Consider the following 23,869-nt stretch of genomic DNA (forward strand, 5'->3'; position numbering starts at 1 on the left):
TATTTTTCCTCCAACATGATAGCTCTGTGAGCTGGGCTTGTACTTCTTCTCCGGGAGGGAACGTCTGGCTTCTGGTCGATGGGAACCGGGAAGGTTATTAATTCATACATTTTTATGAACCGGAGCGGAACTGATGGATAAAAAAACTGCACACTTCATGTGGCGGGCTGCAGTGGGGTAGAGCAGGGGAACTGGGGAAACCGTAAAGTGGAATTAAAAAGCAAGCAAATAAATTTTATTTACAAGGAGGGGGACGTCACCACGTTTCGGACTGCAGCTCAGAGCTGAGCCCTTTACGAGCTCCCTGAATACGAACAGACAATTACACGCTGTGGAAACGCAAAACAAATACAGCCTGGGCCTGGTCCCTGCAGTCTCAGCTGGAAGGGCTGAGAGGCTGAGGGGACAGGGACAGAGTGCACAGAGACCAGGGATGCCACCCGGGCCACAGACCGCCTAGATATCAACCAATGGATTTCAGAGCAATAAACTATAGGCCTACGGGTGCATATTAAACAACAGTGACCAAGACTATAGAGTATTTCGATTTCTTTCATTTCTACAGTACTATAACACATATGGAATCATGTAGTAACCTCCCAAAAAAGTGTTAAACAAATCAAAATATATTTTTGATTTCAGATTCTTCAAAGTAGCTACCCTTTGCCTTGACAGCTTTGCACACTCTTGGCATTCTCTCAACCAGCTTCATGAGGTAGTCACCTGGAATGTATTTCAATGAACAGGTGTGGCTTGCTAAAAGTTCATTTGTAGAATTTCTTTCCTTCTTAATGCATTTGAGCCAATCAGTTGTGTTGTGACAAGGTAGGGGTGGTATACAGAAGATATGGCAAGAACTTTGAAAGTTTCTTCAAGTGCAGTCGCAAAAATCATCAAGCGCTATGATGAAACTGGCTCTCATGAGGAATGCCACAGAAAAGGAAGACCCAGAGTTACCTCTGCTGCAGAGGATAAGTTCATTWGAGTTAAATGCACCTCAGATTGCAGCCCAAATAAATGCATCACAGTTCAACTAACAGAAACATCTCAACATCAACTGTTCAGAGGAGACTGTGTGAATCAGGACTTTATGGTCGAATTGCTGCAAAGAAACCACCACTAAAGGACACCAATAAGAAGAAGAAACATGCTTGGGTCAAGGAACACGAGCAATGGACATTAGACCGGTAGAAATCTGTCCTTTGGTCTGATGAATCCAAATTGGAGAGACACCGTGTCTTTGTGAGACGCAGAGTAAGTGAACGGATGATCTCCGCATGTGTGATTCCCACTGTAAAGCATGGAGGAGGCATGATGGTGTGTGGGTGCTTTGCTGGTGACACTGTCAGTGATTTATTTAGAATTCAAGGCACACTTAACCAGCATGGCTACCACAGCATTCTGCAGCGATACGCCATCCCATCTGGTTTGCGCTTAGTAGGACTATCATTGGTTTTTCAACAGGACAATGACCCAACACACCTCCAGGCTGTGTAAGGGCTATTTGACCAGGAAGGAGCGTGATGGAGTGCTGCATCAGATGACCTGTCCTCCACAGTCACCCAACCTCAACCCAATTGAGATGGTTTGGGATGAGTTGGACYGCAGAATGAAGGAAAATCATCTAACAAGTGCTCAGCATATATGTGGGAACTCATTCAAGACTGTTGGAAAAGCATTCCTCGTGAAGCTGGTTGAGAGAATGACAAGAGTGTGCAAAGCTGTCATCAAGTCAAAGGGTGGCTATAAAATATACTTTTTTGGTTACTGCATGATTCCATATGTGTTATTTCATGGTTTTGATGTCTTCACTATGATTCTACAATGTAGAAAATAGTAAAAAATAAAGAATAACCTTTGAATGAGTAGGTGTCCAAACTTTTGACTGGTACTGTATATCTTGCATCTGGGAAATTGTTTGATATGCACGCACTACTGGTGAACGATATTGGTAAAACTCCTTGGAGTTGAAGAGCTTAAATGCTTACCAAAACTGACACATGTCAGTGATAAGATTTTTTGGGGGAAAGAAAATCATACAAAGAAGAGGCAATGTTTAATTTTTTTCTTAACAGAAGAGCCTATTGGAACTGATCTCACAGTGGTGTTTTGAGAAACATGTTACAAATAAAGCATGGACAAATTGGTAAAACTAATCTTTGGACTGAGATCAGACTGGTGAGGCTGAGTCATAAATTTATAACAGTTATTTCTACACACACGCACATGAAAACAATTACTTTATTTTCATAGACATCAAGTGAGGTGGGTGGTACTGGAAGAAAAGAGACACAAATTCTGTCACAATATTCCCAAAGTTTCCTTCTCCCCCCCCCCAACCCACTCTCCATCTTTCTCACTCCCCCTCTCTCCTGTAGAACCCAACCCTCAACACACAACAAACGCTGGCCACATCAGAGGCAGCTCGGGGGGGTGGGGAGGGGGTCTGTGATTCCGGCACGCCGCGGGCATTAGCGGGAAAGTAATTAGGGTAAAAAGTTCAACCACAGCTCCATGTCTGCAGCACTGCCAGAAATACATTTCCTCCTCATTCAGTACCGTACCTTCACCACCAACAAGCATATTGGAAACACATTGCCCCGCCAGTGTGTGTGTGTGTGTGTGTGTGTGTGTGTGTGTGTGTGTGTGTGAGAGAGAGAGAGAGCGCTTGCAAAAATCCCTTGGTAAACCACTAGAGTTTATTGACGTACCAGTGCGTCAATCTAGGTAACATACTAAAAAAATCTGCATCACAATCAGTCTGTTTTTTTGCATGGGCTGCGTCTCAATCCACTGCATCCACCTATTTCGCCCTTTGTTGCATCCAAACGGTTTGGCCTAAAAAAACTAATATGACCATCCTATAGAAAGGGGAGACTCTTGCGAACGTGATGGTGTTCTCCGTTTTGCTCTACGGCTCCCAGAAGAGTCACAGGACTTGTCTACAGGTAACCCATACAAATTAATGGAATTATGGAGGTAGTTGTGTCAAAGACAAGGGGTAAAATAATTCCTGAGCTTTCTTCTATCTCCTAGATATAGAACAGACCCTTCAAAACCTTATTCCTTATGACTGAATTTTTTACTGTCTTTTTTTGCCCTTTATTAATATGTTATTCAATGTGTTTCTATGGTGGTAAAGGCTGAATTCAATATTTCATCAAAAATATATTTTTTTATATACCTAAAGCGGTCCTAAAACTCAAAATCATAGTCAAACGATCCATGGTCTTACCTTCTTAAAACAATTCCATTTGTCAGCTTAGAAAACAATAACAAAAGAGAGCCTAATAATAAAGATTAGGTGCCAAGATGGACAGGAGTTCAACCTCCTCACCATGACTGACAGCAGCGGAGTGGACATGAATATTTATCATCGAAAACACATGCCTTGTATTTAATGCACTTCTTGTCAGTTCACTATTCGCCAATTTTCTGTCAGAGTTAAGTGGAAACACTTAAAACAAAACACAGCATCTCGTCAAGTGTGCATTCACACCTATACTTCAGCTTTGACAGCTAAAAGCACAGTTGTGTCAAATAGCCTATAGTCAAATGCTCTAAATATCGTAGCATATCATATTAAAGTTCAAACAACGTACTCATAGCAGACTACCTACGAGGAAGATTCAACAACACGACAGGTCAGCCAGAAAGAGCATTATGAACAAACAGAAAATACTTTAAAACCAAGGTAATTCAACCTGTACACTTTACACCAACATTCTTCATTGTCCAATACACAATATGTTGTCTCAGGGTGTATCTGCCAAGGAGTCCACTTTGTGATAACACATGGAGTTGTTCTTTACTGTCAAGTGTCAGATGAGAATTGAATACTACTAAAGATATTACTATAAAATAAAAATATCACTGCATTATCAACACAAAAATGAACAACTACTCTTTGAATAAACCCTTGTCGGTTACAACACAGATAAAGATGGGCTACCCGTCCTGCAGCATCTTTAAAAAGAAAATATATATGGAACACTGCTTTAAAACTCTTCAAAAGGCTTCACTTCAAAGGCTAGGGTCTTCCTATCCTTGGAGACCTCAAGTTATATGAGTGTCCCAGTCTGCACGGAACACACAGAGGACAGACAGAGCACAGATCTAAGCAGCAGTTAGCTGCACCTGGACTAGACTGTCTCAGAGGAACAGTCGGGAGGGGAAGGAAGACAAGAATCCATGACACAAGGACAAGATGGATGAATCCCAAATGGCACCATATTCCCCATGTAGTGCACTACTTTTGACAAGGGCCAACAGGGCTCAGGTCAAAAGTAGTGTACAATACTGTACAAGTAATAGGGTAACATTTGGGACACACACTATGAGAGAGGAGAGGGTGTGCTAAATAGCATAGCATCCCTAATGTCTATTTCTCACTCACATGCACAAAAACAGCTTCTTGGTGAAGAGAACGTATTGGTAACTAGAGGGTACCTAGTTCAAATCCCAAGTGAGGTACAGTATACTGATGTTTTCTTTATGAGATTAGGTACTTCATCTGGTTTCCATCCATTCACGGCTTCTCATCCTTAAACACACCAAAACTAATTGGGGTTGGAAATTACTGGTAAGTGATATTGAGAGGAGAAATATGCTACTTCCCTTAATAGAAATAGGTGGCATATTAATACATAAGGAAATCAATTCTAAGTTGCTGAACAATACCTTCAGTATCACAAAACTGAAATGCCCTGATTATATTTTCACATTAAATTGGTCATTAACGGAATGTAAAACATACTGCACAAAAGCTGAATGAACTGTGGGCTGAAATTTATGCCTCATTGTGCGTGTAATTTTTTATTTTTTTTTATATCTTCCACTTCGTACCACTGTGTTTAAACTCACTTCCTATTTGAAGGGGAAAACTGGCGAAGCAGAACATATTTTCAGCCGACAGAAAACAGACGAGGAAGTCAAAATAAACGCTTCAAAATAAAGCCAGAGACTGCCCTCCGTTAGCGCTGAATGAGTGAGTGAGTGTGAGATGTGTGTGTAAGTCTAAATGTAAGTGTGTGGGCTAAAATTAAAAAGGAGGTTTAGATGAGATTACAGGCATTCCCGTTTCCACAGATGGCCATCACAAAAGGTTCTGGAATGATTTCATCAGAACTCTTAAAAAGAAGAACACGACATTCCCACCCACAAATTGAAAACAAACAAAAGTAGGAAATAAATCAAATGTCCCTGTTAGAGCTTTATTTTTCTCTTAATCAATTCTGTGGTTAGCTGGACCACAAAAAAGACAACACTGGCTGTACACACACACACATCATCGCTGTGTCCCCACTGGGAGGGGGTACGTGCGTGCATATCATGGTGACTAAGAGAACAGCCCAAAGGCCTCATGCTGGCTTCAAAAGCATCACTTCTCCAAAATCTGGTGCCTCTTTTAATACAAAGGCTCTGAGATTTACCATTTAATACACTTTAGAGGGATACCTCGCATTTACCACTGCTAAACCTGTCATGAAAATAGCAATGAAAAGCACAGCTTAGTACCACAATAGGCTTTCATCTAAGTCTCTTTGAAAATGTTTAGTGGAATGAGTGGAGTTTTCCCTTCAATACTGTAATTAATATCAAGGCATTAGGTGACAGGATTATTCTTTTTTTTTTGGTGACAACAGGACTTAGTGGATAAAGCATTAAGATAAGGACAAATTAGGGACATGACATGATCTCTTTTTTAGGATCAAGCTTGCTTTGTTGTTGTCGGGTGTCATTTCAAATTACACATAGCTTATATCTTCCTGCATTAGATTAAAAACTGTGTGCTAAATGTGTCTAATGAATATTGAGATATCAAGGACACGACACCGGCATTGTTGGTGAGGTGTGAAAAGCCGTGAGTTTTAAAGGACAGGTCCGTGGGAGGTTCACAGGGGCCAGCTGGAGGGCCGTGGCCTGGTGCTGAAACCATCATCTCTTGAAAGGCCCAGCACTTAAAACGCTGGTAATGATAAATATTGAATTAAATAAATGTAAAAATCAGGCAAGAAAAACATGCATCCTATCCACCTATACTGGTGCTGACGGTTTCCAGGTCGCTACTGGCTACCGTCTGTGGTAGGTAGCCATGGTGACCATTGTCACCCTCGGGGGAGTCTCCATGAGTTCCGGCCAGCCGGAACCCTCAGAAAATATGAATCCATCCATAGTCTCCATGGTGACAGAACACTTTATTTGTCAAAAATAAATAATAAAATCATGCCCACATCCTCTGTGCATCTGGAGATTTGGGGGAGGGCGTACAGGGTAGGAAGACTGGGGGGTTGTAAATGTCAGGGGCTCTGCTGACAAGAGCTTTCTGCCCGCCCAGACACTTCACCCACACAGTTCCCAAACTCAGAGGTTATGTCCCAAATTACATCCTATTCCCTAAAAGTGCAATATTTTTGACCAGAGCCCTATGGGTCCTGGTCAAAAGTAGTGCACTAGTCAGGGAATAGGGTGCCATTTGGGACACAGAAGTGAGAACAAAAGCAGGCTTCTTCTTCACTACTGAACTTTTACCCTGGGAGTGTGTGTATGCTCCCACTCCGAAAAACACCCACAAACAGTTAAGATGCCTCCGCCCTCCACCCCCTGCCTCTGTGATTTGCATTCATTGACAAAGAGCAGTCTTAAATGTTCTGAATGTTAATACCAGCGGACCTAATTAAATCATTTATATAATAACAACGACCAGCAGCAGCAGGGGCTGGAAACACAAATCCTTTCCAGACACTATGTGAGGAGAAGAGGAGCAGGAGAGCTGGAAGACCAGAGCCCAGGGGCTGATACAGTATGGCACACAGGCATTCTTCACTAATTCCCCCACCAACCCAACTGGCACCGGCGCAGTGCGTGAAGGGACACACATGTACTTTGCTGTCAGGAAAATCACTAGATCCATACATTGTTTTGGCTTAACGCATAATCCTTTCCATTGATAAAATTATGTTGAGTGGGTCTGGCTAGAAGCCCACAAATACAAGGATAGGCACACATGCTTTTTCCCCCTTTCTGGTTTTCCTTTAATTTGCAAATCTTGTAATCTAAGCCTCGAGCTGACTGAACCAACTTCTAAACCAGCGCTGCTCTCGCGGCCAAGACTCCAATCTGTTTTCCATTAAAGTGTCAAGCCGGCATCCTTTTTGCTGGTTGACAAAAGCTGTTATTTTAAAATGATTATATGCTAAAAATTGAGTGAGGACCTTAGTAAGTTTACGAACGTCCTGAACGGAAAAACTGTGCTGTGGCCATAGGGGACTCCTCTCTTCTTTTAATGTAGTGTTATTTACCAAACACCTCTGTCGGTCGGGAGTCAGGATGGCCCCAGCCTGGCTGTGCCATTCAGCCAGAGGTCAGGGTTTGGGCTTTTAAGCATCAAGCATGTTTTCAGCATTACTGCTGAGCGTCAGTCACCAGGCCAAGCAGCCAAATCCTCCCCGTCTGTAGCTCTCTCTCCGTGTCAGCCAGAACACAGCCAGAGCAGTGGTAGAGGCAGTACAGAGGTAGACSAGGCAGTAGAGAATCGGTGGCAGAGGCAGTAGAGGAGGAGGCAGCTGTACTTTGAATACTTGGGGAAGGTGGTCTCCATCAAAGCCCAGCCGAAGACAGACTTCCTTATTTCATTTCCCAGGTAGGAAATATCGAGTTAAATGTTTTCGATGTTCTGGAAGAGGAGCAGGGACAAGGGGAGGGGAAAAATGGAAGTCATGGCAACGTATGGAGAGAACAGACGCCTGGGGTTCTCTCTCTTCACCAGGGGGGCTTTGATGGCTCTTATTACGTAGGCCAAATTATAGGCTTTCAAATGTACTTAAGATTTGTACCTCGTAACGTCTGAACGTCACGCAGTACAACCAAGGATCCTAGCCTGTCTTTCCCTTCCCACACATTTTAATAAAGATCCATTACCACATGGAAGTTTCACATCTTCTCCTCTCATCTCCTCCTCCTCCTGTTCCTCTAACCTCTCCTCTCATCTCCTCGCTCCTTTTCTGCCTCGCCATGCAGACAGATTTGCTTATCCAAGTATGGTAAATTAGCAAGGAAAGTCAACCTAAGGTCACCCAAAATGACTTACTAATGCGCTACCTTGTGTCAGCTCTTGCAAACCTGATTATTTCTAGTAAAAGATCAAAACAACTATTTGACTTGTTGCTCCCTTGTTAACCAGGCATGTGATATGACTGGAAGGATGGAAGGATGGGGAAAGGGAACTCATGTTAAGGTGTTGTATGAAATGACAGTCTGATCTATATATAGTGCACTACTAAATAGGGTGTCATTGCAGACGTAGTCCGAGTATGCAAGTCACGTTGACATGTTGTGCAATCTGGTGCCACTGTRTGTCTGTCTGAGTGACCAATCAGTGAGATGGAGGCCAGAGAAATAGAACGACTAGACCAGAAATGAGTCCATCATCATACATAAACTAACTTCTGAGACGCTCGAAAACTGGGGGCGCCCAATAAAATAAAACTATGCCTGGTCGCCAACTGACGCACATCACTCCTACCAGTGGTCATGGTTACCAGCAGCCATGGTTAGCACATGTGGAAACTGGATTACAAGTGTGTGTGGCGTAGTTCAACTTTGACCCAACCAGAGAAAGGCTTTAGAGCTAATGGACTGTAACTCTAATGATGTCATCAGGAAAAATCAACTCTTTCAGCATGGGAAAGACTTGGGCTTGTACATAGAATCACATTATCGGATCTCTAGGGGCTTGTACTGTAAAAGGCACAGTTTGTGGATTCAGTCAGATACCACCCTCCTAAGCGTATCTCCCAGCGATGTCATGAGAAATGTGTACTGTACTCACCCTGAGGACCCGGTACTCTTGCACACCCCCAGGAGAGGCCTTTTGTCCGCAAAACTATCAATCATCAGCGGACCTAGAAGAAGAAGAAGAAGAAAGAGGGAGAAGAAGAAGAGGGAGAAGGAGAAGAAAAAAAGGGGGAGGAGAAGGAGAGAGAGAGAGAGATGATGATGATGAGGGACTGACAGAGAGCAGTGATCATTCATCATTAGGGGGCCCTATGCATGTGAGAGAGGCCTGTTGTGTAGTGTGCCCAGTCCAGCCTGCCAGAGCCACCCACTCCACTTAACTAGCGCTACTGTAGCAGGATGCGTGTTGATTACATTACTACAGTAGCTCTGTAATCAAATGATACCCCCTAAAAAAATCTGAAGAGATGGACTCCCGAGTGGCGCAGTGGTCTAAGGCCACTAGAGATCCTGGTTTGAGTCCAGGCTCTGTCACAGCCGGCTGCGACTGGGAGACCCATTGGGCGGTGCACAATTGGCCCAGCGTTGTCCGGGTTAGGGGAGGGTTTGGCCGGCAGGGACGTCCTTGTCCCATCACACTCTAGCGACTCCTGTGGCGGGCCAGGCGCATGCACGCTAACACGGTTGCCAGGTGTACGGGGTTTCCTCCGACACATTGGTGCTGCTGGCTTCCGGGTTAAGTGGGCATAGTGTCAAGAAGCAGTGCGGCTTGGCTGGGTTGTGTTTCGGAGGACGCACAGCTTTCGATCTTCATCTCTCCCGAGTCCGTACGGGAGTTGCAGCGAGACAATTGGACACCACGAAATTGGGGATAAAAAGGGGTAAAAAAATTATAAATAAAAATAACACCGAATTCTGAAGAGGAGAAGGAGACAATATATAAAATAGAACATTACAGAAGTTGGACCGTCTCATTCCAGGCAACTTGGAGAGGACTCATCCCTGCTGACCACAGAATAATGCCCAGGTTAACATGAAGACTTATGGGGATCAAATAGATTAACATACCAGCATGCAAGACATTAAGAAGAAAGGAGAGGAGGGAGACGGAAAAACAGAAACAGCACTCTGCGCAACGTGCTGAACTCAAACTATCTTTCCTCTCCGTATGGAGGGGAGGATAGAGCGAGATAGATTGACAGAGAACCCCTTCAAAGCTGAGTAGGGTTCTTTTGTCTGCCTGTTTAATTCTTTGGGTTTGGGGCGAAATTACAGTATGGTAAAAGCCCAGTGGGCATATTTAGTTTCTGTCCCATAGGGCTCTGATCAAAGTAGTGCACTATGTAGGGAATAGGGTGCCATTTTCCCCTAATTGTCCCATTCCTAAAGATGGCGAGGGAGGGATGTGGTGTGCGTGTGTGTGTGCGTGCGTAGTGGGGGTCCAGATTGAAGAAGCTGTTAGGCCTGTGGAGGGGAGTCATTTAGCCCTGACCGTAATCACTGTGAGTTCCTGTGGTGTGACCGTGCCGTGTGGGAGAGCCAACATGCCGTCCTCAAACCCCTAACACTCCCAAACACAGCCTTTCTTCTGCACTCATATTTCTGTCATCAAACATTACAACGGGTCACCATATTGAGCTGTAGGCAAATATGATTACCCCGAAAGACCAAAGGGTTTCATTTGAACAACGCATTTAGGAAAATAAACAGTTTCTGTAAATACAGTCAGGGGGAAAAGAGCTAAGATTTCATTACTAGTGTTGACTACGCTTTGATTATGAATGGACTGTCATTTCAGAGATATAGTTTAGCTCATTCGACATACAAATTCGACAATTGTATGTTTGAGCGTTGACTGTGTGCGCATCTACATTTCCCCATTCGACATTCGTATGTTTGAGTGTTGAGTGCGTGTTTATCTCATTTATAGAGAAAGGCAAGTCTGAAGTCAACATGTTTGCGGTTATAAATTATAGAATTTCCAGAGCTGTTTCAGTAATTAGGGCTTTAATATGGAGGCTGGGCCTCTGGGTCATAGGAGTTCAGGTCCAGCACTGAGGACCAAAAAACACACAATACTATTACTGACATCCATTCTACTGTTCATGAGATCAACAAAGGTTCCATACATATTAGGATCACTTGTCATCAATGCTCATCTATTGTATTGTGAATCACTTTGGTAGGCGTATGTATGGCCTATACCAGAGAACGGAAGAAAAGAGCATAGGTTACAAACTCTGGGATGCTGGACTGATAAACGGAACGCTCTCTTCGGAAAACCGCAACTTCCGCCTCTATTCCGGGAAGGGGCATTTCGCCTTATTTGAACCGACACCTATTTTCAGGACTTTCCAAACCCGCCCACCCAGGATCCCGACTRAAACAATTGGTCTTTTAACAGCTCACCACAGAGCAACACTGTTTGCGCCGGCTGGGTATAACAGATTGCAATCAGTGTCTCTCTCTCCCCCGCTAGTACAATTCATTTTTATTTTAGCGGTCAGAGAATCACTCCCCTCATGTGTTGGGTATCTGCTGCTTCTTATTACTGTTGGTGGCTTTCATCCCCGTCCAGGGCCCTTTCAATGCGGTCATTGTGCATTGTTGAAATCTGCCAAAGGACCGGAACACAGAGCRAGAACAAAAAGCTGATTTTCTCACCAGAACGCCACATGCTAGAGTTTTGTGCTTTTCACTTCATTTCTGAATTATACCTGCAGTGACAGAAAATTCTAACGTCATGCCTGGGAAATAACTAATTGGCGGAACGAGGGAAATCCAATTGTGTACCGGCTTTAGAGGATGTGAATACTTATGCTTTTATATTAGATAAAACTGTGTCTGTCTGTGAGAGCGGTCCATAGGCAACCTAGGAGGTGATATTTCCCCTCTGCTTTCCTTTTGAAGTCTCTGATTGAACATGATTAGATCAAAACCTTGGACATGTTTTTCACTGGCCTGCTTCTCTTCCATACCTAACCTTTAGAAATGCTATTACCCCTGTAATACAATGCAGCCAATGAGTTACTTGTGCGAGAAATGCTGGTGGGGGGGCTCTGGCACTTCATTCTGAGCCAGCTGAGGCCAGGCCAACAGTAATCATCCTTACAGGACTGCCTTTAATATTAGGATAGGAACAGGAAGAGAGGGGCTCCTGACTATTGACAAACCGGAAAGTCTTTAATTAATGCATGGTATATCACTGCAAACACACACCACAAACAGCATAAATTGTGACACACTTAACTTCGTTTCAAGAGCGGTCCTTGAGCGCTGGCGAGAACAGATTTGAGTTTAAGTGATTACATTGTTTACGGAGGAGAGATTCATGGCCGTGTTGACACCCACGTCAGAGGAAAAACAAGACCAGTGTGCTTGCATCAACTGCAGAGCGTTTTTCTTCCACTTTGCAGATTGGGTGGACAAATATTGACTAAAGTGGATAGACAGAAGGTTCATGTGGCATGACAAGCTGAAAACAGCTGAGCTTTTCTACTGATTTCTAGAACGACAGCATCTTGGGGACTTGAGTCTCTGGGAACGACGTCGCTTACAATGTGCATCACATTCAAAGACAGTCCGATGTGAACCCGTAGAACGACATAAAAACTAAATGTTAGGGTACACCAAAAAGATGGCAGAGGTAAGCAGGTAGATACTCACTGATATGGGGCGCCGGCAGGATGTGGGCAGCTCTCACAGGTCCGTGGCGCACAGAGAAAAGCTCCTGGGCCTCCCCACCCAGCTACAACAGAGAGGGGAAAATAATAGAGCAAGTTCAACAACAATATAACAAGTAAATGTAACAAGTAAATGTAACAAGTCAAAAGCTTTGAGACTATTTTACAGTGGCTGGTCAGCATTTTCTCTCCGTCCTTCTGATATAAATGCATACAATGAACGCTCAGTCTAAAACCATTAATTTACTCTGATTGCTTGTAAATAAAGGAAATTTAACGAATGTATATATATATTTTTTAAAGGCTTTAGTTGGTGTGCAAAAGACGACATTGTTGTTTTACTGCGGTTGCGGTGTCGTTTCGTCAAAGACACTTGGACAAGCGAACACCAACTGAACAGAGGGAATAGAGCTAGGCAGGGGGGAAAGCCCGCCTATACAATGTTAGGGGAAACACTTGATAAGAAACGGTTAACAGTTGGCCATAGTCAGCAGGGCTGGAGTTGTTCTTTCTGATGATACTAAACTCTATGCGCTCGGTGTGGTGACCACTAGTTAAGAGAGATAGTGTCTTTATTAAGAGGTCACTCCGATAATCAATACGGCCATACTTCCAATTAAGCCTCAGTGTCCTGAGGAGCCAAGTCAGCTCCACATAACTACAGTACTGATAGAATTATCAACGCTACACAACCACAAACTTACAGCTCCGGTTTGAATGGAGGCTAAAGGGCTAAGAAGTCGGCAGCAGGGCAAAGTCAAAAGACAATGTGGGGGCCCCTGACCGGAACAAAGAGAGATTTGTTCACACTGNATGGAGGCTAAAGGGCTAAGAAGTCGGCAGCAGGGCAAAGTCAAAAGACAATGTGGGGGCCCCTAGCTGGAACAAAGAGAGATTTGTTCACACTGGGAAAAAAATAAAACATCTATTCCAACTGCGTGGAAAGGGGCTTGTCAAGGAGGAAGGGGGCCCTAGAGGGAGATTGGGGGGTGGGTGGTGGGGGGGGGGTGGCCTAGAGGGAGAGGAAGGGGAGCACTAAAGGTAGTGGAGGAGGGGCTGGTGGTTGAAGTGCCAACCAAACAGTAGAGTGAAAGCTACCAACAAAGGTCCCCAAAGCATTCCGATGCAAACGAGCGGCCTACTCTTTCTTTCTGTGACTGAGCCAATGGGACAGAGCAGGCTGCGGTGTCGCCTGGCTGGCAAGACCAACAGTCTGATAACCAGACAGCTCAGGTAATTGGTTTCAAAAGTGCTATGATGACTGATGCCAAAAATACTTTTAAAATGCTTTGAACAGAACTGAGATCAAACATAGCCTACATACATTTACATTTACATTTAAGTCATTTAGCAGACGCTCTTATCCAGAGCGACTTACATACAGTATCTGAAGTAAAGAATGACAGGTTAGCAGGTGGATAGTGTTCAGGAAATAGTGTTCCCACATCGACATGTTGAACATGTCCGCCACACCTGTTGTTCACCCAGCGTGTACTGTGTAGGCCTATATCCCCTGTCAATCTGAGAAGCTACAGTATCTATAGCTGGAGGTCACCAATAGATCAGAGGTTATTGTAGGTTGCTTCCTGTCTTTACTGTTGTATCAGATGCAATGAGAACTGTTAATGGAATTAAAGTGGTAGCTGTGTCCCTGTTCGAGGCTCCAGAGATGCTAGGTCATCCCCTGCATTAGGCCCCAGAGAGAGGCTTGGATAGTCAGGTCAGAACCCTTGCGTGGTCCGTGGTGGCTCTGACGCCTGTAATGGTGCATTGTTTTAAGCTCTAAGCTCCACTTTTGTGATTTTTTTTGTGTTAAATTACAGCGAAACGTGCATTATCACATTACTGTCACCATAATCCACGTGTCTTAAGTAGATAAGCACATCCGAGGATGAATGCTCTTTCGCACAATTAGTAGCCTCTTTTCAAAGTGGTGGATCAGGCCATTGTTTTTATTAAAAGTGCAGCTCGGTCCAGTGGCATTAAACTAGAGCATCATAAACCACTAGCAGGTTAAAGGAGCACAGAGAGGGAATAAGTGGGACTATGGTGGGAGGATGGGTGGGATTCCTACAGYAAATGGAGTTGGAGAATAATGGAATTTGCTGGATTGTGTGTGGTGGGTGGGCGGGGGGTTAGGATAATGACAATACGGTGGGCATTGTGCATTACCCCACAGCTCATCCTTGCCTTACATGGCTCTGTGTGACAAGACAGCCAGCCAGGCATCAACAACATGCATCTCTGCTTTCTGCCATTACATTAGCCGCCTGTCTATACAGCAGCAATATGCCCAATTGCTTCTTTCTCTCTCTCTGTGTGTGTGTGTGTGTGTGTGTGTGTATTTATTTTTTTATTATCATAATTTTTTATTAATTTCATTTCTGGGTCTGGGTGGGATGTTTTCTGTGGAAACTAGTGTTGTACACAGTGTTTTAATCTCTGTATTACCCCTCAGTTGTAGACAGACAGACATGCATTCAGACAGGACACACGGCAAGGGCCTAATGATAGTATATGAATATGATCAATTAATAATTTTCAACAAAATGAAGTGCTTTTGGGTATCCTAAAACAACAGCTGATTTAAATTTTACTTTCCACCATGAGAGACACATAACACTTGGTACTAAGGTCACAAGCGGGGGGCGTTTTCACTGTTGAGCTTCAAAGCAGGCGGTGGACCAGCGGTGATAACTTTTATCCCTCTTGGAAGCACATGAAGACAGGCTGATATTGTCCCTATCTGGGACTGTACTTTAATAATAACAGCGCCCACACAGACACCTCTCTTCAAAGCTGGTCATTTCCCCCAACACCTCTTCCGGCCAACAACTTGCCCACGGTAGTATGGGCCTCATCTGTCTGGGACAAGACAGGCGACACCTATCCAGTCAAAGATCCCTCGCTGTCTGAGTGGACAGTAATGCACACACACACGGACGGTTGATATGCACATACACACTCTGTCGGGCGTCTGATGAGGAGTGTGTRTGTGTGTGTGTCTCTCCATGCAGTCAGTGCCATTACAGAGGGTGTCGGCTTAGCGACTGTCAAAAAAACTTTACAGCTACTCAGGGTTCGAGACTGAGGTGCTATCATAACTTAATATGAACCCAGTGAGACAAAACGTCCCGGAAACATGCCAAAACCACAGAAAAACTACAAGAGGGGTAAGAGTGTGAGATAAAGAGGAGCAACACCGCAACAGTATCGAGTGTATCGCCCAGTTGGGGCCAATTCCAATTCCACTCCTTGGTCGACTGGTATTGAAACGGAACTATACTGTACCCAACTCGGGATGGTACTACAATACTCTATATGTAGTGCAGCAGCACATTTGTAGCTGGCTGGCTGGCTATGGCCCTTCTCCTCTCCTAGTTTATTCTGGATGGTATTATGTAGGCTGGCTAGTGTAGCACATCTGTAGCTAGCTGCATATAGTTCCTCTCATCTTTAAGAGAGAAGAGGTGCGCTAACAACAGAGACGTTGTTCATAGCCACATCCCACCAGTGTGTGTGTGTGTGTGTCAGTCAGCCTCCAGTGTCAGTGTGTGGAGGGGAAGTGTGTCATTTCCTTGGTGGCCTGTGGATGTTTAGAAAGGACTGATTAAGGACTTAGGCTGTTTAGATCTCACAGGATGTATGTTAAGTTAGCATGTTTCTGTGACAGCTTGCACGTGAAACCTGATAGTCCTAAATAGAGGCCTTTGCAGAGTTGCAGGTTATTTCTTAAGTTGTAGAGCTGACAAAATCCTCTAATGATTTTACTAAAGAATATCTCAGTTATTATTTTCAGATAATCCTGGAAATTACTTTACTGTGGTTGAAAAAAAGCTCTTTCAAATAGCCTTTACATTTCCTCCTTGTAGGGCTTTGAAATTAACTCAAAAGAATACAAATGTGCACAAAAAAGTGCAGGAAAAACATTAATGCTATTTCCACTCTTAGGTTTTTCCATAAGTGGTTTCTTACTTTATTTCAATCCATATTCCTCCTTAAATATTTGACCCTGGGATGACACCAGTCACATCAACACAAACCACCTTAAAAGAATATCAAAAGTCTAAGTCTACCTCCTCAGTGACAGACGAGGAGAGAAGGAAATGAGTGGCCCTTCTCTCACCTCCATGATTCTCCTCACATTGTGGAGGCCTGTGCATGTCTCTCTATTGTTCAAGTCTGCTCAATGTGGGTGCACAATAGTGATGGGTAAAATAAAATAGATACAGTTACACATCGGGATATTATTTTGGACGATATATTGTATCATTTTGACAATATYGCAATATTATTTGTCTTAGTTGGCTGTACCAAACGCCAGTATTTTCTTTCAAAGTTTGTTCTCTATCTTCTTTTTAAACAGGGAACAATTTGTTTCAGCACTTTTATTTCCATGACTAATAAAAATGTTGATGTCTCTCTCTTGTCCCTCTGCAGCAGACATATGGTGCGCAATTTGTTTGGAACATCGAATTGCAATAAAATCACAGTATCGAACACATAAAGAATCGCAACATATCGTATCGGCACCTAAGTATTGTGATAATATCGTGTCGGCACCTAAGTATTGTGATAATATCGTGTCGGCACCTAAGTATTGTGATAATATCGTATCGTGAGGTCCTTTGCAATTCCCAGCCGGAGTGCACAATAGGTGCTATGGTTCCTGTAATTATGGGACCTGGAGAGAGTAGTGTCTCCCAAACTACCCAACCTGCTCATCAAATGTAAACAGCTCTATATTTAAAATGAAATATTTCAACACCAAAAACACAAAGATCTGTATTTCATATGTTAACAACCACAACACAGATCCTAGAGAAGCTGTTGGTGCAGAAGTTGTCAAGACTTGTAATTGACTGGAGCATTTAAAAAAATAAATTAACTGTTAACACCCTGGTCTATCCTGACATCTAGTGGGGGACAAGGGGTACGGCAAATGAGATACAATAATGTCTGGGTTTTTTTACCTTTATTTAACTAGGCAAGTCAGTTAAAAACAAATTCTTATTTACAATGACGGCCTACACCGGCCAAAACCGGACGACGCTGGGCCAATTGTGTGTCGCCCTATTGGACTGGATGTGATGCAGCCTGGATTCGAATCAGGGTGTCTGTAGTGACGCCTCAAGCACTGAGATGCAGTGTCTTAGACAGCAGTGCCACTCGCGTGTCTTTTGTTGTTCAACATCTTTCTATTCAAAATGTATTTATAAAGCCCTTTTTACATCAGCAGATGTCACAAAGTGCTTATTCAGAAACCCAGYCTAAAATCCCAAACAGCAAGCTTCAACACCAACAACAGCACAGTAACAACAAAAACACTCACGGATATGCTCCAGATCTGCATCCCGTCTGCATAACCAATCATGAGGCAGAGGGGAGGGTCACTGCTGCCACTGTGCATCTCCAGGAACTCTGGGGAGCGGGACGTATCTGATGGACACACAGGAAAACACAAAGGGAAGTTATACATTTATATTCAGTCAACTCTGTAGACTTATTCAAACTTATTTTGATTTTAATTCCTTTGATGAATTGACTATCAAACTAGAACTGCCTGACATAGATATTTACCATACTTTGGCAAAACCAGTGAAGACCGGGGGGTCTAATCAGAACCAGTGTACTTCTGTAGCGGGCTCCATCCCAGACAACTGTTGTATGTGCCTGTGTCTTGTAGGTCTCCCCATAAACATATGCAAACATAAACTGAGTATACCAAACATCAGTAACATCTTCCTGATATTGAACACCTTCCCATATTGACTCCAATGCTTCCCACAGTTGTGGCAAGTTGGCTGGAAGTCCTTTGGGTGGTGGACCATTCTTGATACACACGGGAAACTGTTGAGCGTRAAAACCCCAGCAGCGTAGCACTTCTGCCATACCCCATTCAAAGGCACTTAAATCTTCTGTCTTGCCCATTCCACCTCTGAATGGAACACATACACAATCCATGTCTCAATAAAAATCCTTCTTTAATCTGCCTCCTCCCCTTCATCTACACTGATTGAAKTGGATTTAACAAGTGACATGTCACCTGGATTCACCTGGTCAGTCTGTGTCTTGGAAAGAGCCATTGTTCTTAATGTTTTGTACACTCAGTGTATAATCAGTCTATACAATACATTTGACTGCTTTGTTTGTTGCTGCTATCTAAAATGATTAATCCTTGTCTTTGTCGATTTCAAAAACCTTTTACAAAACTGTTTCATTTTGTAGAAGAATGGTTGGGGTTTAAGTGTTCCAGCTCATTCTTCTGAATAAATGTTCAACTCTAGCTACTTTGAATGCGTGTCAACTCCAGCCGTTTTTAATGTATATGAACCATTGCTTCCGTATGGAACAATTTGCTTTACATTGAGCATGCAAAGAAGCAGGGCTGGAACAGTGAAGCTCTAAATTGAACGCCAAACAGAAGTCCTCTTCAAAAGGTTTGCGTAAATAACATTAAAGTGGTAGAAATGTTTATAAACACAGACAAAATGCTGTGTCTAATCAACACAGCTGTTGTCAGATTGAGGGAGAGATCTGGCGCGCACACACACACACACAGACTTGTGCCATTGAGATAAATCAGACCTGTCACTCAAAGTCCTTTCAAGAAATGAACCATCAAATGGTTCGCAAACAACGCCTGCCAAAGGAACTATTMATGTGTCACATTTAAACAGTTTTCTACCCAGGAATTCTAACAAGAGGCCACTTATCAGCATATTTCAGTAAACTCATAATATTCAAGAASCTGTTTATATATGGTTTAAGCTAATCTCTGGGTTTAAAATACCAGATAATATGAAGCAAGTTTTCAGTTGTTATCAGAACGTGTATGCCCTCCAAGGTTGAACACAACACAGTCAAGGGGGGAAGCTTTGAAACTGTTCTTGGACTTACCATTGATGTCAGCTTTCTCAAATCTGACCCAAACTATTTTCTCTTTTTCATCAGTTGGGGGTGCGCCAGTGTATGCCTTGAATTTGGACAAAAGAAAAGTAGGAGATGAGGACAACAATTTATCAGATTAAATTACTGCAATCTGTTAATGTCATAGAATGACCTATTAAAACTTTAATAAGATAATTTGTGATTCAGTTAATCCTATACTTCAACTCTCTCCACCCTATAAAAACACCATTGACTGCCTGAGTAAGCTAGTCATTCTGAATAAGGGTAACATGTAATACACATTTCTGTTACTGTAGAAAAGACGACAATCAATGGAAACAGTCTTACCTGAGGGACCACATCTTGGAGGAAGGTCACAACACTCTCCATATACGACTGCTCACTGTAATAACACAATAGCATTACCTTGTTGAATGTGTATTCCTATGAGTAGAATATTTGTAGTGTATGCATAAGTATAAGTATTGTCTTTGCACTTAATTCAGCTAAATTGGTTGTAGTTAACACTTTCTGTTATGCACTCTCCACCTCAAAAAGTGCCCAAGGAAATATACTGAACCAGATCATATTGATCAATAGCACATGTCTGAAACTGATGGTCAATAACAACCATCATGGGATTAGCTGTTAGGCAATGTCATGCTTTGCAAGGGGAAACTTGTATAAGTAGGCAGACCAGACACTTCAGGTGGAATAGCTGAAAGCCTATTATTCTGTGTGTGTGTGTGTGTGTGTGTGTGTGTGTGTGTGTGTGTGTGTGTGTGTGTGTGTGTGTGTGGTGTGTGTGTGTTGTGTGTGTGTGTGTGTTGTGGTGTGTGTGTGTGTGTGTGTGTGTGTGTGTGTGTGTCCTTACGTGGCAGCTTGTGCTCGCACCACAACCCCTCCAGCACAGCGGCTTGGTCTGCGCGGAGATTCTGATGCCATTCTGTCTCCAAGTCTTTATCCTACAGAGGAAAGAACATGACTATTACAATCCGGTAATAGCTAGGTTTAATTTATGTCTCGGTCTCCATAAAGGTCGAGACTAGTAGACTTTCATATAGGGTGTAGAATGGTCACGAAAGATCTTGAACAGATTCCTACCACTTTTGGTTGTACTAATTTAACATTTTGTACTACAAAATGTAGGCCTAACGGTACACCTGATAGTCAACACAGTAAACCACGCCCCGCTCCAACAAACCTGCCTAATRTAACCATGATTAGGGCCAAATCATTACATTCAGTAACTAGGATGTAAGTCTGTTTTTTATTTTCAATACATTTCCTGTATCACATATCAATTTGAGCTTGATTACCTTTGCTACATTAAATTATCTTTAATAATTTCGACACCATAGTTCAACACCATAGTCCGCTCCAAGCTCATCACCAACCTAAGGTCCCTGTGACTGAACACCTCCCTCTGCAACTGGATCCTGGAATTGCTGACGGGATGCCCCCAGTTGGTGAGGGTAGGCAACAACACATCTGCCATGCTGACCCTCAACACGGGGGCCCCTCATGGGACTGTGCTTAGTACCCTTCTGTACTCCCTGTTCACCCACGACTGTGTGGCCACGCACAACTCCAAGACCATCATTAATTTTGCAGATGACACAACGGTGGTAGGCCTGATCACCGACAACGATGAGACAGCCTATAGGGAGGTGGTCAGAAACCGGGCAGTGTGGTGCCAGTACGACAACCTCTCCCTTAACGTCAGCAAGAAAAAGGAGCTGATCGCGGACTACATTCACATCAACGGGGCTGTAGTGGAGCGGGTCGAGAGCTTCAAGTTCCTCAGTGTACACAACACTAAAGATATATCATGGTCCACAAACCAACACAGCTGTGAAGAGGGCACGACAACATCGCTTCCCCCTCAGGAGGCTGAAAAGATTTGGCATGAGCCCTCAGATGWGAGCTTAGTATGGAAACTGCTTGGTATCTGACCACAAGGTGCTAGAGGGTAGTGCGTACAGCCAAGTAAATCAGAGGGGCCGAGCTCCCTGCCATCCAGGACCACTAAAGGACCACCATGCGGGACCACCATGCGGCATCAGAGAAAGGCCCCCAAAAAATTGTAAATTACTCCARCCACCCAAGTCATAGATTGTTCTGCTACTGCAAGGCAAGCAGTACCAATGCACCAAGTCTGGAACATTGTTATGCGACTACAATTATCTCCTTTTTGTGTCTAATTTGAAACTGTGCCATTCAAAGGTGACTGTCTTCCAGGTAATGTGTTTGTATTTCTATTTACTGTTATGTGTAGCATTTCACTACACTCGCATTAACATCTGCTAACCATGTGTATGTGACAAATAAAAATTTGATTTGATTTTAAATATAGTGGCTAACTGTTTTCTTTTCTTTCTTTCATTCAGAAGTGTTGTTAGCCAGCTGTCAGACTGTGAATGGACTTGTACTAAAGTTATCCAGTAGGGGAGAGTGGGGTAAATTGAACCATTTTTTACATTAAGCACCCTATCAAGGGAAATATAGTATTCTAACAAAGATATCTAGGCTACATATATTTTAGGATATTGTGTATCCCTGGAAATAATCAGAATTCAAGTAAACATTAGTTTTGAAAACATAGCTTGTCCAAAAAAAGTGGTCTGATGGCACAATTTACCTTGGGTATGGGGAGTTAAGACGCCTACACATTTACTGTACTGAATGAAATATTAAGACTACCTTTTTAAAACCATGTCTATTTTTTATTTCCCAAACACAATTCAACAAAATAGCTTTTTGTCTTATTTTTAAGCATATTTTAACACAGGCTTAACACCTAACAAACACTGTACATTTCTAAAACACTTTGAACATAGGCCAGGCCCCGTTTTTACCTCATATCCCAGCCTTCAATTTGTTCAACTTGCCATTGGYTGAACTTACCCCAAGACAAACATTTGTAATAAATTAGCCCACACAGCTACAAGGATGCACTTTCATGCTAGGTGTAGGACCCCAAATTATGTATAGAACAATCTTAAAATTATATATTTTGGTTAAGATACAAGCATTATGAAACCTCTAACAATAAATTAATTTGACTTGATGAAAATGTGGTTTCTTCCTCAAGACTACATGAAATTATGACCTCTTCCTAAATATGTGGTCAAATTATGCATTTTGTGTATGGTTTCCTAGAAGGGTGGCTCAATTTACCCCTTTGGCGCAACTTACTCCACTCTCCCCTAATAGCTAACATACTAACTAGAGCCATTTTACAGTTGTTGTTTTTTACAAGTTTAACTACAAATGGATCTAGAAACTTGGGTTAAAGTAACTAACAAATATGATTAGGTACACATACACGAACTACTGTTAGCCTTAACAATGATTGCAACATTTGGTAACACTGACAGCTAACTGGCTAGCTAGCTACTCTATCTAGCTCAAGTTGGTTCCTCCAACTAGCTGGTCAGCCTCAAATCACAAACTGAAGATGACTTAGTTAGCTAACAAGAAATATCTGCGGATATTAAAAAAAGTCTAAATTGTTTGATAAATGTAGCTARCTAACTTAGATGTCAAGAACTAACGTTAGTCTCCAGTCCTATTCAATCTGTGACAGCAGCAGCTAGCTAGCTAACCACCACCAGACAAGTCATTTTATCAAACACCAGTAGCTACACCTATTTATTAAACATCATTCGCGAAGTTTAACCAACTAATGTATATGTTATTCAATACATACCTAGTGTGTTGTTGTCTAGCTATCTTGTTAGTTCAACGAATCTCCTAAATAATTGCCATAAAACAGTAGGAAAGACGTGTCAGAGTTAGAGACCAATGGTAGCATCCTCGCTGCGTTCACCAAGCCAATCAGTGTACGACAGAGGCGGGTGTTGTAGGTCCTCGTCCAATCAGAGTGAATAATAATACCCTGTTTGTCCCAGGATAATTTTTAGGAATCTCGCAGATTATTTTGGGGGTGATTATGAAATTGTTAAATTTGATCAACAGCTACATTTTATTTTCATGAGTCACAACAGACAATGATCCTGTCGTGAACGTGCTCACCATGACACAAAGCCCGATTTCGAACCACACAGATTTGTTTGTTTACATCGAGTTCTCGCGTGATACCTCTTCGCATGTGTCTGATGCAGTTTCAGCGAGAACTCTGGGCCCAGTTGCATGAAACATATTTAATTTTCTCATCTTTTAATTAAAGTTTCCTTAAATTTAATCAAAGATTATGGATATACTGAAAAGATAGAAGTCTCTCCGTCCTAACAATGGGAGTCGTTGTCCACAAAGCGGCATGTCGACCTGTTTAGCTCCCGGCTATCCTTTCTTTGGATTGGTGGATACAATTCAATTCAAGAGCTTTATTGGCATGGGAAACATGTTAACATTTCCAAAGCAAGTGAAGTAGATAATAAACAAAAGTGAAATAAACAAAAATTAACAGTAAACATGGTACTCACAGAAGTTCAAAAAGAATAAAGACATTTCAAATGTCCTATTATGTATTTATACAGTGTTGTAACTATGTGCAAATAGTGAAAGTTCAAAAAGGAAAATAAATAAACATAAAT

General features: G+C 42.7%; 1 protein-coding gene across 1 annotated transcript in view; it reads right to left on the reverse strand.

Moving 5' to 3' along the window:
- LOC111949506 (BCAS3 microtubule associated cell migration factor-like) overlaps positions 1–23,144 on the reverse strand; it is a 220,612-nt gene extending 197,468 nt beyond the window's left edge. The window contains 7 exon segments of the mRNA XM_070433866.1: positions 8,831–8,903; positions 12,403–12,484; positions 17,752–17,858; positions 19,320–19,395; positions 19,659–19,713; positions 20,185–20,275; positions 23,023–23,144. Coding sequence (XP_070289967.1) covers positions 8,831–8,903; positions 12,403–12,484; positions 17,752–17,858; positions 19,320–19,395; positions 19,659–19,713; positions 20,185–20,255 — 464 coding nt within the window. The 5' untranslated portion in view covers positions 20,256–20,275; positions 23,023–23,144.
- Between the last annotated feature and the right edge of the window lie 725 nt (positions 23,145–23,869).

The sequence above is a fragment of the Salvelinus sp. IW2-2015 genome, linkage group LG22 (genome assembly GCF_002910315.2).
Source record: "Salvelinus sp. IW2-2015 linkage group LG22, ASM291031v2, whole genome shotgun sequence".
NCBI lineage: Eukaryota > Metazoa > Chordata > Actinopteri > Salmoniformes > Salmonidae > Salvelinus > Salvelinus sp. IW2-2015.